Source organism: Puccinia triticina, chromosome 4A (genome assembly GCF_026914185.1).
Source record: "Puccinia triticina chromosome 4A, complete sequence".
Classification (NCBI taxonomy): Eukaryota; Fungi; Basidiomycota; class Pucciniomycetes; order Pucciniales; family Pucciniaceae; genus Puccinia; species Puccinia triticina.
Window position 1 is genome coordinate 2,048,457 of NC_070561.1, and position 16,005 is coordinate 2,064,461.

General features: G+C 44.7%; 2 protein-coding genes across 2 annotated transcripts; both read right to left on the minus strand.

The window, feature by feature from the left end:
* Window positions 1-714: 714 nt before the first annotated feature.
* Window positions 715-4,413, minus strand: PtA15_4A251 (uncharacterized protein; the record flags this gene model as incomplete). The annotated part of the gene is made up of 10 exons (XM_053168116.1): window positions 715-995; window positions 1,064-1,148; window positions 1,233-1,620; window positions 1,687-1,856; window positions 1,974-2,357; window positions 2,447-2,598; window positions 2,682-2,815; window positions 2,914-3,943; window positions 4,012-4,103; window positions 4,181-4,413. 10 exons carry the CDS (start codon window positions 4,411-4,413, stop codon window positions 715-717), a joined length of 2,949 nt encoding a protein of 982 aa, XP_053019357.1.
* A 4,645-nt stretch (window positions 4,414-9,058) lies between these two features.
* On the minus strand, window positions 9,059-14,025 carry PtA15_4A252 (uncharacterized protein; the record flags this gene model as incomplete). Its single annotated transcript, XM_053168117.1, has 7 exons — window positions 9,059-9,213; window positions 9,320-9,458; window positions 9,577-9,748; window positions 9,846-9,990; window positions 10,080-10,171; window positions 13,512-13,552; window positions 13,630-14,025. The coding sequence occupies 7 exons, from the start codon at window positions 14,023-14,025 to the stop codon at window positions 9,059-9,061; spliced, it is 1,140 nt and encodes a 379-aa protein (XP_053019358.1).
* Window positions 14,026-16,005: the final 1,980 nt, after the last annotated feature.

Sequence of the window (16,005 nt, forward strand, 5' to 3'; positions counted from 1 at the left end):
CGCCCGAACATATTCAAGACTGATCCAGACTAACTCGGAGATTTGCTCAATGGTCATCTCACACAAAAGGACTCGGCGACGTAAACTCGTAAACATACTCCCCAAGTGGTCTTATACGGGGTACACGCGTCGTTTCGGAAGATTTCCGCCAGGATGTAATGTCACAAAGATTGTGAGCTGGAGTGTTTATTTTTTTAAACACCATTCACAAACAGAATGGAGGAAGAAATTTAACACAGAAGAAAGTGAGCTCCCGGCGGACAAGCCAGCGTTGGGGAGTGTCGTTGCGCATTTGTCCGCCGACCGCCGACCGCAATAGCACCCTACAACCTCTGGCAGGCCTCCTCTTCATAAATCGTACACCACCCATGATTTGGCCAGGGGACGAGTGGCAGAAGGTGTATGGTAGGCTGGTTGCAGAAGAGAGGCTGACGGCCAGCTAGCATAAGATCGAACAACGGAAGCGTCTGGTGCGTCCAGCATCAACCAACACGTACTCAACGGCATACATGTACAATACAAACCTTACATAGATGCAACCAACAAACAGAAAATAAATGCGAACATAAATAGACAGGAGGGCAACGAGGATAACAAGCCGACTAAGCGTTGATTGTGAACGTCGGCGTGACTAGACCCGAGAGTTCTTTATGGTTCAGGTAGAAAGAAGGCAGAGGGCGGGAGGAGAGAGAGAGTATGTATGTGTGTAGGGAGTTAACAGTGCAGCTTATCCTTGGTGCGCATGATCTGGACGAGCGCACACTCGGCGCGGTCCTTGACCTGAAACTTCTTCGCCGCCGAGTCCTGGTGGCGCTGATAGGAGGCCTGGCCGTACTGCGCCCCGTCCGCCGCGGCCTCCTGATCACCCTTCTTGCTACCGCTGTTGTTATAGCTCTTGCTATGATGGTCGTCAGAACTCTTGAAGTCTCGCAGGATCTCGTGCAGCTTCTCCGGGATCCCGAGCTCTTCTATGATCCCGATCGTGTCCATGATCACTACATCAACAAAACATGAATTCACTTCCTGAAACTGGGGGACGAAGGGCGGCAGTTGATCCACTTACCTTTGGGTTTGGTGTCCTCGTCGAAATAAGTTAAGTTGATTATACACCAGATAGCAGCGCTTTGGACATCAGGATTGGGATGCGACTATGACACAGACGTGAGCGAAAGGGAAATCAGTTGGAGGACTATGAAGACTGAGCACCAAGGAGCAATGAGGAGGTAGCCTACCAAAGCTTCAAGAACGGCTTTCATGACCAGAGGCCTCTCCAAGATGAAGGTCTTGTGGGTGAGATTGCCGGTGGCGATGTTAGAGAAGGTGTAGATAGTCTGGATGAGGATCTGTTCCTTGGAGGAATCGTTGATCACACTGATTTGTCGGCTTTGCATAGGAGGAGCACCGGTATCAGTGGTGCTGGTGTTCATGGGCCCCGATGTCGAAGACGACCAAGTTAGCTTTTCCTCGAGTACTTCGGTCAGCGGAGGGTGCGTATTTTCTATGTTGGTGTTCGTTAATTGCTTGAAAATGATCTCGATATCCGAGATTTCCCCGCAGGCCAGATTGCGTAAAAACGAAATCATATTTTCTTGGATCGACAGATTCTTATCATTCAAGCACCTATGTATTAAAAGGGTTTAGTTAGCCACCACGCCATCGACAACGAGACTCAAGAAAACGCTCAACTTGAAAATCTCATCCCATCCCAGGCACATTATCACTCTCAGCTTTAGTTGGTAGCTTGAAGAGAAAATTATGTTCTTCAAACCCCACAAAGCGGCTTCTCTCAACGATTTGTACTTGGATGACTTTAATAACTTGATGAATTTCTCGATCCCATTTCGGTTCAAGACTTCCTACTTGCCAACCAAAGACAAAAAATAAGTAAATTCAGTGTGATTTCGTTTGTCGGCCTTCACGATCGACTGTAGGCAAGGACGGTAGAAAGGGTGAGTTTTCGAGATGAGACAGACGTTTTTCATGGGCGAAAATTCGAGGACGAGGTTACAGAGCGCGCCCATGGCGATGATTTTCAGCTGAATCTCCACTGCGTCTTCATCCAGATCGTCGTCGTCATCATCTTCGAGGAGGGCGTCGAGGGCCGAATGATCCCTGCGGGTTTCGAGTCCGAAAGCCAGATCGAAGAGACGCGAGCCCGCGCCTTCGTCGGTAAGGTTGGTCCGCACTATACTCATTGCTCGTGATAACGCGCGGCAACATTGGCATGATGCCGATCGGACTAGGATTGATGGGTCCGATAGCGACTGCACAATGCCTGGTAACAGATTCGTCGCGATCACCTGCTTCCTTGGGGCATCCAAGGTAGACATTAATGAGGCCAGCGCAAGATACGCACTCTATAAAAAAAGTCCATGTTATGTTCAAGTTAGATTTTCTTCTACAAAACCTCAACGGCTTATGCACTGCAAGAGAAAAAAGACTCAACCTCTCTTAGCATCGCACTTTGAGTGACAAATGCAGGTGTGGGGTATGGGAGAGGATCGATGGAAGCTTTGTCGATCAATTTTTTCAAGACAGGGATCGCATTAGCTTCATAGGCTTCGTAATGTAAGCTTTCTGAGATAGTCAGAGTATGAGCTGGATGGTTGAGAGTAAGAGACAAGATAAATTAATTGCCATTTTTTTTCGTTGCTCAAAGGGTACATAGTTGGATTGCTGACCAAGGGCATAGGCAGCTTCAGACCTGACGTCAATCGAGTGCGAGGCGTTGTCGATCAGTTCGATCGTATGGTGGATTTGCAAGAGCAGGATCCTCAGCCGAATGTCAGGAAAGTGCTTCACCAAACTAACGATACTGGAAAAAGGAAGATAGAAAAGCATCAGTTCTTTCACGAAGAGTAGCCCCAGTACATTCTCCGGAATGTGTAACCGGGGAAAGACCTGGTGGCTAACCTAGTAGCCAGAGCGGAACGCAGGATCGGACTGCCTCTTTCGGATCTACAGGTTAGAATCCAACCCACACCACACTCCTGCAAGTGTGACAGAGCGGGGCTGTCGGGGTGCGTATAAGCCGACAGAGCTGATGAGGTGGCCGATTGAGTCCAGACGAGCTGGTCGAGATACTCGAGGAGCTCATAATCTTGCGAGTAATGTGGAGGTTCATGGATCGAGAGGAGGGCGCCGATAGTCCGGATGGCAAATTCGGTTGCCAGATCGTGGTGAGAGTATAACCAGGCCTTCAAGCAGTTCGACAGCGCTCGCAAGCAGCTGTCTTCGTGTCCTTGGGGGTCTTCTGCTTGGATGAGCTTCCTGACCAGCCAGATCTGCCGGCGGGTATCCTTGCACAGCAGCCAGATCAGCTGGAAACAGGGCACGACCAGCGCGGCGAGCGAGACCGAGGACAGGGTGATGGGCGAGCCGTCGGGCAGAGAACGCTGACTGATCGTCAACACAAACGGGATTAGGATGTTCCCGTGGGCGATGTAATTCGACAAGAGTGTCTTGGCGTCTTCGCACGCTTCTTTCAGCTTGTTTGGCTTGGATGTCGGCCAGAAATCAAACGTGGCAGGCTCGTCCACTTGGATAGTCGACGATTTGAGATGCGCGTTGCCCTCGGAACCCGTAGGAGCTTTAGCTTTGCCCTTCAAGTCGATTTTTGCTGGCTTATTTCCATCTTGGTGATCAAAAGGGTTCTGGCGGACGGATGCGGGATATGATCGTCGATCCCGGGGCAGATGGACCCGTTCTGGCGATTTGGTCATGAAACCCCATTTCCTGGGACTGGATACGTCCTGAATGATGCTGTAGAGTGAGGATAGAGTACGCAGTAAGGTCTGAAGGAGATGCTGTTCGCCCAGTCTCGGCGGGCCTTGCGAGGAGAGGAGCGAGTGGATTGGTATCTGTGTCAACAGACGGGTGATCGAACCGATGATTACTGATGGTAGTCCAGCCTGGAGCAAGACGAGAACTGCCTGATCTTCCGCTGTTGAAATCGAACAACCATCAGTCAGCTTCCTGGCTTTTCGCACTAGTTTTTTTTCAGCGACTCGCGGATTGATAAAAGCCCGACGATTGCAGCAGCCTCAACTTTCAGCTTGATGATACTCGAATCCAGACAGTCCCATTCCAAAACTGAGGCCAACCTAAGGAGATAATAAAACAAATGACGTCAGACCAGTCACTTTATCTAGAAAGATATCAGGAGCAGGGATGTACTGACAGGTTCAATTCTCTGGAGATCGCTGGGTCTGTTGTGGTGAATGATTTGCGTGCCTTGCTTCCGACGAGATAGTTCCTGATAGATCTGAGCCGGTCGAGCAGCAATCGGGTGTCATCTTCGTTCGGGCTGGTGGGCTTGAATCTCTCGAACTCGTGGCGGAGTGCTGTCCAGAGTTGCGAGTATGAGTCTTGCAGTTGTTCTGAGAGTGAGAGTGAGTACGGGGTGAGTGTCATTGCTTCTGGTTGTTTCTTCTTGACCCTTTCCTTCACATTTCCATCAGTGATGATGGTCTATATGTGTAAACTGTCACAGATCCAACCTAGTGACATTCACGTCATCAACCTGACAACACATCTTCCAATCCTAAATCACTGGGGTTCACGTTAGCCTGATTTCAAAATCAGTCTAAAAACCTTGCTAAAAATTGGTGGCTGCTCATGCAGGTCTATGCAAGGATATTCTAGAAAATAAATAGAGTTCTCAGCAAGACCTCCCCTGTAAAGGCCTTCCTGAAGGGAATGCTTATGCAGTATTTTTTTTAAGTTTATGCAGGAAGCGTGCATGAGATTTGAAACCATCTGTGATGAGCAGTCAAAATCAGGCTAACATGAACCCCCTTAATCTATACATCAACAAGCAAAAAACCTCCATAGTATGATTGATATGCAAGTCAATCCTGAGAAAAACATCCCACTTCAGCATCTCCAAAAAAAACAAAACCACAAGAATGTTGATATCCACTTGTTATTAGTATGTATCAAAAGGTTTTGCTGTGCCTTAAGTGGGATGTATCCACAGGGAGGCATCATTGTGGGCACCAAAGAAGACCCCACTTTTTCATCTTATTATGGAGTGTGCCAAACTTAAAGCACACCAACGGCAAAGCACATTTGATATGATGTTATATCACACATTGGAGGACTTCCTGTTGATCTGAAAAGTCAGATCTGAGCCACCAGATATCAAATTTTGCAGGGAAATCTGGGTCCCCAAAGATCCCCGAAGTGATCCAGAGTTCCAGATTCCAGATTTCCCTGCGAAATCTGAAATTCCAGATCTGTTCAAAAGTGACGGGAAGTCCTCCATTTATTGGTATCACATTGTTGGGACAATGCACCAGATTGCCCATCTGCTGTATCACATTTCAAAACCAATGCATGGCATTGGCATCACATTGCTTGATCAATACAGTGGACAAGAAAACCTCACATTGCCAACACTGGGCTATTATTTTACCCTGCATTGTGGTGGGAGAATCTGGTGTGGGGTGCCAAAATTGTCCAACAGAGTTTCAGGGTGCGCGGTGCTGCGGGGCACAAGGGCTCCTTGGGCAGCTGGGGTGGCAGAGGCGGAGCCCATATGCTAGGCACAGAGCATGCAGATGAAGGTGGCGGAGAAGAGTGGACTTTCTCAGTCCAGACAGTCCAGTGCAGACTATCTAGAGCGGTGCGGTGATTGAGGGAATCTGTGGCAGCTGAAGCAGGCAGAGGCAGAGGGTGGGATCCCAACACCAGAGGCTACAAAGGGGTGTGGATGATGGATGATTGGAGGTCTGGCGGCTGTCTACAACAAGGGGTGGAGGTGCAGATGACAATGTGGGAGCGGAGGCAGGTGGTGTGTGTAGGATGGGATGAGGTGTTCTATTTGATATTTCTGTTTATATAGGTGTTATGACATGAGGCAGAGTTTTCTCTTGGTTTATTATCTACAGTGGAGCGGTGGAGATTTGTCTATATACGGGGAGATGTTCCTTCTTATGGAGGGAGATTCTTACAGCTTATTGCCCATTTTCTGGTGGATTAAGATTGTGGAGGTTCTTGCTCATGGTTTTCTTGCAGCTATCTTTCTCTTATGACTATTTCTTGCGGTGTTTGCGGTGTTTTGCAGTGTTTTATGGTGGTTTACTTTACTTTTGAAATGTATTAATATTATCATTATGGCTCTACGGTCTTGTTTATCTTCTGTGGAGTTTATTACGTGCTTAGACTACACCCAGTTCGGATTTCTCTTGACTACTTGGGATTATCTTGCGTATAAGAGGGTCCGCTCCAGTCATCTCATACTGGATCACACCTTTCTTCTTCCACAACATTATCCACATTATCTCAGTGGTTTCAGTTTCCACCTGGATACATTACTGTTATTGGTAATTTCTGATTTCTTGCCGCACCTGTACCATAATTTTATAGTTTTTACCAGAAACGGATAACATAGTGATAATTTGACAGGATAGTGCTTTATTGGTTTCAAAGCAAATGCTGTATGGTGCTACGCCCCTAGATAAATTGCTTGTACAGCCAAGGATGCAACTACTACACTAAATTACATTAGCAGCGCTAATTCTGTAGCGTATTAGTTGGCCGCTAATGATTTTAGCCATTAACTTTAGCTGTAATATACTGCCACTAAATCAAGCTAACACTGAATGACAGCTAATTAGCTACCCATTACAGCTAAATTAGCTGTAATTTGCAGCTAAATTTACACTATCTTCAGATATTTGTTAGCTTGTATGCTACAACATAGCATAGAGTAGTGGCCCCAAAAAACTGCTAAGTTAGCACTAATTACACTAAATGTAATTTAATAGTTGCATCATTGGTACAGCACTCCACCCCTGGATACTGTGTTATCCCATTATCCAGGGGTTAAACAGCCCTAACCCTACAATAATTTTCTCAAATCCTAGCCCACACAGTCGGTAATTGTATTGGTTCAGGTGCAACCGGTTGCATTCAAAAAATTCTCAGCCACATCCTTAATCACACTTGCAGTTAGAAGTAAAATCAAATCATGGAGCTACAATCCCACTCAACAGGGCCCCAGAGTGCAGAGAAGTCAACTGAGGCCGCAATTGATGGATATGTAACTGATCAATCCACAGCTCAACTGTGCCATTGAAGGCGCTCTTCTTCTATAGTGGCTGTACCAAAGATGGTGAAACCATCACCTGACTCTTGGGTAAAGATCAATTGTCCAGCAGAACAGTCATCCAATGTAGATTCCATACAATCAAAAACCACCAGCAAAAAGACAAAGAAGCCTGTTAAAAAGAAGCAGTGCACCAAGAATCCTTCAAAAAGTGCTTTGACAAGCAATACAGTAGCAGCAACAGATTGAAAGCCAAAGAAAGTTAAAACAGCAAGTTCTAGCGCAGAGGTGTATATATCCAATCATTCTATCCAATTTTCAACATAATGTGATTGATAATGACTTACTTTTCCCACCCTTATTTCCAGGTGAATGCCAATGGCAAGCAGTAAAGATTTGACCAGGAGTCCACCAATGAAGGGTCAAAAGAAAACAAAAAGAAAGATCAGGACCATTACGCTAATGTACTTGATTATTTTGAGGCACCTGTTTGGAGGGAAGGTGATTCAGCCGGTACTGCCTTGATGTACAAGTGCAAGTGGTTCCCAAACACCTGCCGTGCGCAAAAATCTTTGCAACAAAATCTGAAGACTCATTGGGATGGTTCAACCCAGGTGGACAAAAACCAGAAATGCTGCCTTGGTTGGGATAAAGCAAAGAAAGGAGGGATAAATTTACCACCAAAGGTTTCTGAAAGGGTAGGTTCTCCAAACAAGCATACCGGTCTCACAGTTTTAATCAAGTCGGCCCATGGAGATCTTCATGGGCTACCAAGAGCCCATTAGCTATGTGGGGGCTCATGGTGGGCTTTCTGGGAATTCAAAGGCTCATGGGCTATTCAGTGGCCTGGGTTGATACTTCTAGACCACCAAAAGCCCATGTTGAGATTTTGGGCCCATCGAAAGCCCCAGAAGCTCCCAGGGCAAGGCAAAACTCCTTTAATACTGACCCAATGTGCTTTTGGGGCAGGCCCGTTTCAGGCCTTCTCAAGGCATGCCAGGCCTGTGAAAAAAAACCATCCCAAAACATTGTCCAATTATTTTTCCTCAGTTTGGAACATTTTATTTTTTTGGCTCAGCATGCTCAGTTTGTTCCCCTGAGTGAAATTTTGATTTTATTTTTTTCATGTTGACTTTAATTTTTTTGGGCAAAATAATAAATGTTTTTGGTGTTAAGAGCTGGTTCAAGAACCAATCTACAAAGGCTGCTTGATGAAAACTGTGAGACCGGTATGCTTGTTTGGAGAAGCTACCCTTTCAGCAACCTTTGGTGGTAAATTTATCCCTCCTTTCTTTGCTTTATCCCAACCAAGGCAGCATTTCTGGTTTTTGTCCACCTGGGTTGAACCATCCCAATGAGTCTTCAGATTTTGTTGCAAAGATTTTTGCACACTGCAGGTGTTTGGGAATTGAGCATAAGTTACACATAAATTCATCATGAATTCAGCATACATTGAGGCTCAAGTTCCAGGATATATCTAACAGGGTTCTCAACAAGTATTGTGCAATGGCACTTGCATGCAAGTGCCAAGCAAACTCCCCTGGTGTCAATTTCAAGATTTACATTGGCATTAGAGGTTTCTAAATGCCAACAGGGTACTTCCCATGGGCCATGTAGAATGCTTGATCTGGAGGAAAAGGCTGAGCCTTACTGGCTGGTGAAAATTGATTGAGATTGAGTTTTCACCAGCAAGCAAGGTTTAGCAGATCCCTCCAAATCAAGCCATTTAGGCAACAGGAAGTCCTCCACTCTCCCTTGAAAACCATCAAAACTGGGCTTGAGCCTGCGATTGCAACAAGGTTTAGAGCGTTTCCAGCACAACATCCTGATCACTCACATATAAAACCAATGAAAAGGGATGGACGTGGTTGACCGGAGCGATGGCAAGCACGCTCCTGGTCAATCCTAACCACAAGATTTAATTAAATAGAGGAATGGCGCTGGGCACAACATATTACACTCTCCAAGAGACTATTTTCAATTAAAAGGAAAACTAGTGTAAGCATCCTACCAAAAGCGCCACCAAACAACAAAAAGAAACATAATCCCAATGACACCGACAGGAGCCCATTTTCGATAGAATGCGTCGATGTTAATTTGTCGAGCGGCTTTCCTATATTTCAATGACTCATCCCTTAGTGAAGAAGACATTGTGGACATTCCTATGTGTTTTGGCAGGATGAGAGATGCCAAAAAACCCCAGACGATCAGGATGATGTTGGCAAGTCAACTCTAGCACGAATTCGAGCACAACACCGAACAGCTTACGATCAAGTGAATCGCCTCTCCATAATAAATCTTCCATATTCTTCGTCATGACTCTCGTCACTTCTCCCAAATCTTCATTAAGCCTATCCAGGTTGGATTGTGTCCTAGTGTCTTGATACAACTTTTTGGTCCGTTGGATCTAAGCATTGCAAATCAAAACACATATAGCCACCGAGAAGAGTACGACATCCAATCAGTTCATTCTACCCTGCTAATGTGTTGTGAGTGAAATGTTTGAAAAAAGGAGGTCCTCTTACGAATGTATCAAATTTCACGAATGCATATGGTCGGAGATTGGGTTTTGACAATTCAGAAGAATATGATCGTTCAAATTCCTTAGACAGCTCGTCCAGATAGGAAAACGCCAATTTCCTTGGATACGATTTGGCTGCGATGCACAGGTAAACAACTGCATTTGATATGACGTAACTGAAGCATAGGCAAACAACAAAAAAACGCTAGTAGAATCAGTCGACCGTCTCCGCCTCCCAAAGGGGAAAATGAGAAGTAAGAATGGAGAACTAACTGAAGAGTATACTTCCCACTTTCAATGCTACACCTAGTTTCACTGGTTTCGTTTAACCGCCTGAAGATTAACTTTGCCTGTTGCCTGTACTCAGAAAGATCATTTTCGGTTTGTTCGTCATCTACCGATGCAGCCAGAGGCAAGCCTGAAAGAATTTCATGTTGGAAGACGCTTCAGTTTCGAAGTTCAGTGGGCAGATATCGAGTTGACTCCTGGTCCTGAAGAAGCTCTCACCGTCTGAAATTCGAGCCAACAGAGTTGATAGCACCATCGTTTTTATTCTTGTAGCCGTGAAGATAACTTGAGTCTTGGTTGGAGGCGATTGTCTACTTCAACCCTTGGACAGTATCCCGCATGGAATATCCGGTACATAATCCGGAATATCTGGTAGATGACCTCGGATCACACCAGATATCTGAGACCCGAGGTTCCAGAACCTGCGGATATGGGCGGATATTGTTGGATCCACAGCACAGGTAGCGCAGCGCGTTTTTGTTCCGCTGCGCTGCGCTAATCTGTAGCGCATTCCCGCTTGCGCTTGCGCTTTTGGGACTTGGGGCAAAACAAACGAAGATTTTAGCGCGCTAAAATAGCGGGGTTGTATCGCTAGTGCGCTACATTTTAGCGCATAAAGCGCGCTTTGCGCTAAAAAAAGCGCTAGAAAGCGCATACTAGCGCCGCTTTTTATTTCGTGTATGAGTAAAAAAAAAAAGGGGGCATAGAAGGGGGGGGGGGGTGAAACAAAGTAGGGGAGTAGAACATTTTTATGATCATTTTTTACCGTAGTATTTTATCTTCTTTGCCAACTGTTTCTTGTACTTAAATTTCTTGTTCTTCTCACTAGCTTGAATTACCGCTTGACAATCCAAGAAAGGTCCGCTGAGCTTGACCTTGTCACGTAGCCACATGTGGCTGCTTGTGCATCGTTCAATTGTGCATATGGCTAGACCAGACCTACCAGAAGCGCAGATCCTTGCCGCTGCAGAGAAAGTACACTCCACGCTTGCCGAGCTCGCTGGACAAGCCAGATAATCCCTTGCTAAGGAAGCTACAACAGGGAAATCCTTAGCATGTACCTGCAATATTAATCATTGATGAGTACACATTGAAATTCAGAGCAAGGAAAAAGATCAGGTGTAACCTTCCACCAGCCCAAAAGGTCTCCATTCTTGTCCAAGGGAAAGTCGCCTTTATTGTAGCGCTCAAGCTCGTTGTTGATCTCAATGGTTGCCGAGTTAGTTGGGTAGTAGTTAAATTCATCCTCCAATTCAGACTTGTTTGGGCTTCCGTTGTTTTCTGACTGTGTAGCCTTTGGTGTGGATGGTTCTGGTTGAAGTCTTTTGATTTTGTCTTCCCGATCGTCAAACTTTCTGTTAACAAGCTTGGTGATGCGAGAAACATGAGTCTTGAAGCGCATGATGAATAGCATCATCCGCCATGCCGGATGAAGAAAGGTAGCCATGATGACGGTATCACATGCCACAGCTAGATCGAGATACTTTTTTGCAACCTTGAGCATTGGGTCAAACATTGGTTCTAGCGGAGCAATCTAGCAATGCCCTTCTTCTTTTTGAGCGAATCGATTGTTTGCACATACTCATATAAGACCATGGGCAACTTTGGCCCATCACCCTCCATCCGTTTTGTCATTTCTAAGAAATCCTGTTGTTTTCAGATACATTGTCTGGTCAGAATGTTCTTGAGGGCGTAGTATAATGATGAATAAAAAAATCACCTTTAATACGCCATTCAAGTTGTTGACATCCTCCCATTCTTGTTTTGACAACTCATATGGCTTAAAGAAGTGTTTTTTGGCTGATCATCCAGTGTGCTTGTTGGACTTGTTTTCTAGGATTTGGTTGATCACCTTGTGCCACAAAGATTTTATATTAGTAAGATCAAGAGTACTTGTCAGATTAATCAGGCAATTAATACATACCTTCCTCCCCTCATAAGCCAGTTGACAACTTTCATATGCAATGTTCCATTGAATTCCATATCCGCCAATGACTCCCCAACCTTCAAAGCCAAGCTTGCTAGCCCAAACCTTCCACTTGGCCTGCCTTTGAGGGGATGAGGCTATCCTGCGGCATATGTAGTTGAGCTGAAGAATTCCATTCAGATTGGATCCATATCATATTAAAATGTAAATAAATTCTGACTGACTTTCTTTAAAGTGAAGCCAATACCTGAATTGGTAGTACAATCAGCTATGTCTGGGTCCTTGTCTGACTGATCCCATCCAGGCTTGGGTGAAGCTTTTTTGGCATCATCAGGATCAATGTCCTCCTCATCAGATAGTGCAGTGGTCACCTCAACAATCTCAATGTCTTTGTTCCCAGAAAGAGTGTGTTTGTCTTCCTCATTGATTGTATCAAGAGATGGAAAATACCGGTTGGTTTTATCCGGCCGATTCATATCCTTGGAGAGTTGGAGGGCCTTCAGTCCGACACCCAAAATCAAGGCAATGACGTGACAGATACATCAATGATGATTGTTAGCAACATCCCAATCAGTCAAATCAATGTTGTGGAAGATCAAAGCTACGCCTTTGGCCATTGTGAAGTTATTGCTTCCTGAATCAGTAGTCTGCACAAGGATGTAAGATTAGAATACAAATATTAGTTTTTAAACTTGGTCAACAGATGAGAAAAATTTTGATGATAACTTATCTTGGCGTGAAGATCATGCTTGACAAGGACATTGGCAAATGGGGTAGCTAAATACTTCCCATTGTGATGCCGAGATACATACTTGAGCGAGAGATGTTGGCAAATATACTTCCATTCTTGATTGATGTAGCAGCAGGTGATACCAATGAAGGCTTTGTGGCTTCCCTTGGTGGTCCACACATCCAAAACTAAAGAGATTTGGGATTCTGATTCCTACAATACCAGCCCAAGAAAGTTCCAAGAACTGTGAGTACAAATATGATGAAACATTCAATAAGATTTAAGAAGTACTAACTTTGATTGCCTTGATGACCTGGGTCTGTTGTTTGATTTAGAGTTGATGGGCATATGAAGCGGCCCACACAAAAGAATTCAACTGAGTAGTGTAGAGGCAATAGTCAAAGCATACCCGCAAAAGAAATTCCTCAATCCGGATCCAAGGAAGCAATTGTCGGACAAGCCAAATCACAAGTAACTTGTTGAAGGTGTTGTTGTCAACACGGCCTCTTGAAGTGTAGGCAATGAGAGTACCTGCTCCCAATTCCAAAGTCTGATCTTTCTTTTCGGCAGCAAGCTCTGTGGCAGATGGGGGAAGTATGGTGCCAGCTTTGATTGCATTGGATCGACCAGGACAGGCTGGTCGTGGTTGAGCCATTCCACTAGTTGCCCCGTTGCAATGACTCTTGAGGTTGTAATTGGATCTTGCGGATGCTTTGAATTGGTTGGGGCACCATCAACACGCAAAGGCATCTGAGCCGGCCTCCTACACAGATGAAAGGTATTGATAAGCCAATTTTTAAAGGAAAAAAAGGTTTGAAAACCTTGAAACAAGAATAAGCTTACTTGCTTGGGTCCTTCGCCTGCAGGGTAGAAGTACAAACAGATTTTTGAAAAGCCATCCTTGTCAAGATCTGGGATTTTGGTCTTGTGCACTGGCGCCTTTTCATTAGCTTTGTCTGAGTCCTGCGCCGTATCTAAGACTATAGTGATTGACTTTACAGTGCGGCTGGCGACTTGTTTGACACCTGCAAAAACCTAGAGATGATTTGATGTATACAACTAATAGTTAGAATCAAAAAGCAATATTATCAATTCAATTTTGATTGAAATACCTGTGATTGATCCTTTCGTTGAGGTTTTTTCCTAGCTTGGGTAGTAGTCTCTTCGGGTTTGGAGGCTGATTCATCTTCAATGACCACGGCGGCAGATGGTTGCTTTGACTTAGTTTTCTTTGGGGGGGGGGGGGGGAACAACAGCCCGGCAAGAGTCGGATGAGGTAGGTATGAACCCAGGTCAAGACATTGGTGTGCGGAGACGAGTTGATTCACGTTGAACAGATTCAGGTGCTCCGGGATTTGAATTGGGAATATTTGGGGGGGTTGACGGAGTATCACATCACTATTGGATGTATCTGCCATGCCTGGTTGAGCCAAGCGGATATGAGGGTCAAGGATATGGTCCTGGACAGTCAAGCAGGTTGGGCTCAGGCCCACTGGGATGATAGACATTGTGGTGCTCCATTCCAAACCATAAGTAGTATTATATTGCTTTCTTTTACATATATTCATCATTACATTGAACATTTCCCCATAAACCTTCACAAATACCTCATTATTATTGCATATTCAGATTCTACATCAAATTTCACATATAGTCCCTCATACATAGTATACCCTTATCTTCAATGGTTCAGTAGTTATAGAGGATATAAGACTTACAGATAATCTACAGTCTTCATTAGTTACAATACTCAATTCATTAGTAACTTACTTGAATCATTACAGTACATTACTTTTACATAATTACTTTCACATCCTAAACCCTTTACATACATTCCTCATTATGTACTATGGCTATTATACACATTACATCATTAGATCTGTGCTTACCTCTTTCAGTAGTGCTCATCATTACAAGTTGTTACTATGTTCTCATCACTTTTCCCTATTAGTACATTCTTTTATTCCCATAACCAGCATTCCCTTTTCAGCATTGCTCATCATTACATACTGTTACTATGTTCACATCACTCTTCCTCATTTGTACAACCTTCATTCTCATAGCCAGAACTCTTCATTGTCTGTGCTCATCCCTCCTTACTATAAGAATTGTCTTCCCCCCCCTCACTTGTACCTCATGCAGAGAAATATATACAGAATTTATAGATAATTTTGGATACAGAAATTATAAGTTCCCCACTCTCATCAATCCTCCATCTCTCTTACCCTCAGTAGTCAGTAGTTAAAGCTCATAGTACTAGCTCCTAAGATCAAGCAGAAATCAGCCACACCTTTTCTTCTTTTTTCTTAGTGTTACTCTCATCCCCTCAGCATTAGTCAGGAAGGCAGCCTCATCAGCACCCTTGCATAGCTTACATTAGTACTAGTGTTGCTATCCATTTACCTTCCAAGCTCTATTCTCCCCTTTGAGTAGTTCCACAAGTGGTGTCCCAACAGTGGCCTTTCTATACTTCAGATATCTTCAGCTCTAGTAACACTTTTTACCATCAGCTACATACTACTTCACCTACACTCCTCATACTCCTCTCTTTACAAATCAACTCCCTGCTTTTAGAATCAACTTCAACCAACAGTAACACTATCAGCACCTTCATTATCAATCTTCAGATTCAGATTCAACTTACCTGTTTCAATCATGTCTGCCCAAGGATCTCCCAACGCCAATGTTGCCCCCAGTCTTTACCCTCCAGTGGATCCTTCCAGTAATGCTACAGTTCAGGACTCCACCACTTCCAACACTGGTCAGACTCAGGTTCCTCTCAATGGTCCAGGTCACCAATCTTCTTCTACTGGTCCAGGTCCTCAGGCTCCTTCCAATGCTCCAGATCCACAGGGTTCTTCTATTCCACAGGCCAACTCCAGTTCTTGCAGACCTCCTCCTAGACCTCAGACTTCCAGTGCTCCTAGATTCACAGGATACAGGGATACCAATCAGCCATCAGATGATTCAGAGGATTTAAATGTTCCACCACCCCGCTTTTCCAGATTCCAGTGCCAAAGGGATCATTCAACTCACTCTACCAGGTCCAACACCCACTTCTTGAACAGAGAACCAGCCATGCCAAGGTACCAGGATCCAGTCAGCAGAGGAGTTAAGATCAAACCCATGGACAAAGAGCTCTTCTTTGATGGAACCAACATGCCTGTGGAGAAATTCATTAGAAGGTATGAAAGTGCTGGAAGAGATGATGGTGCTAACTCTAAGGAACTGGCTGGACAAATCATTGCTTTTATCAAAGGATTGGACCTAAAGGATGAAGTGGAAGACATGTCAGGCCATGAAAACTTGGATTGGGAAACCCTGAAGAAACAGCTACTCACCAGGTTTGGAACTTCTCAGCCATTGGTCAGATATACCAGGGAGGATCTCAGGAAACTAGTCTACAAATCAGCTCAGGATGGAGGAATCAGCACTTTGGAAACCTTCAACACATTCAGGAACAAGTTTGAAACCATCACTCACTATTT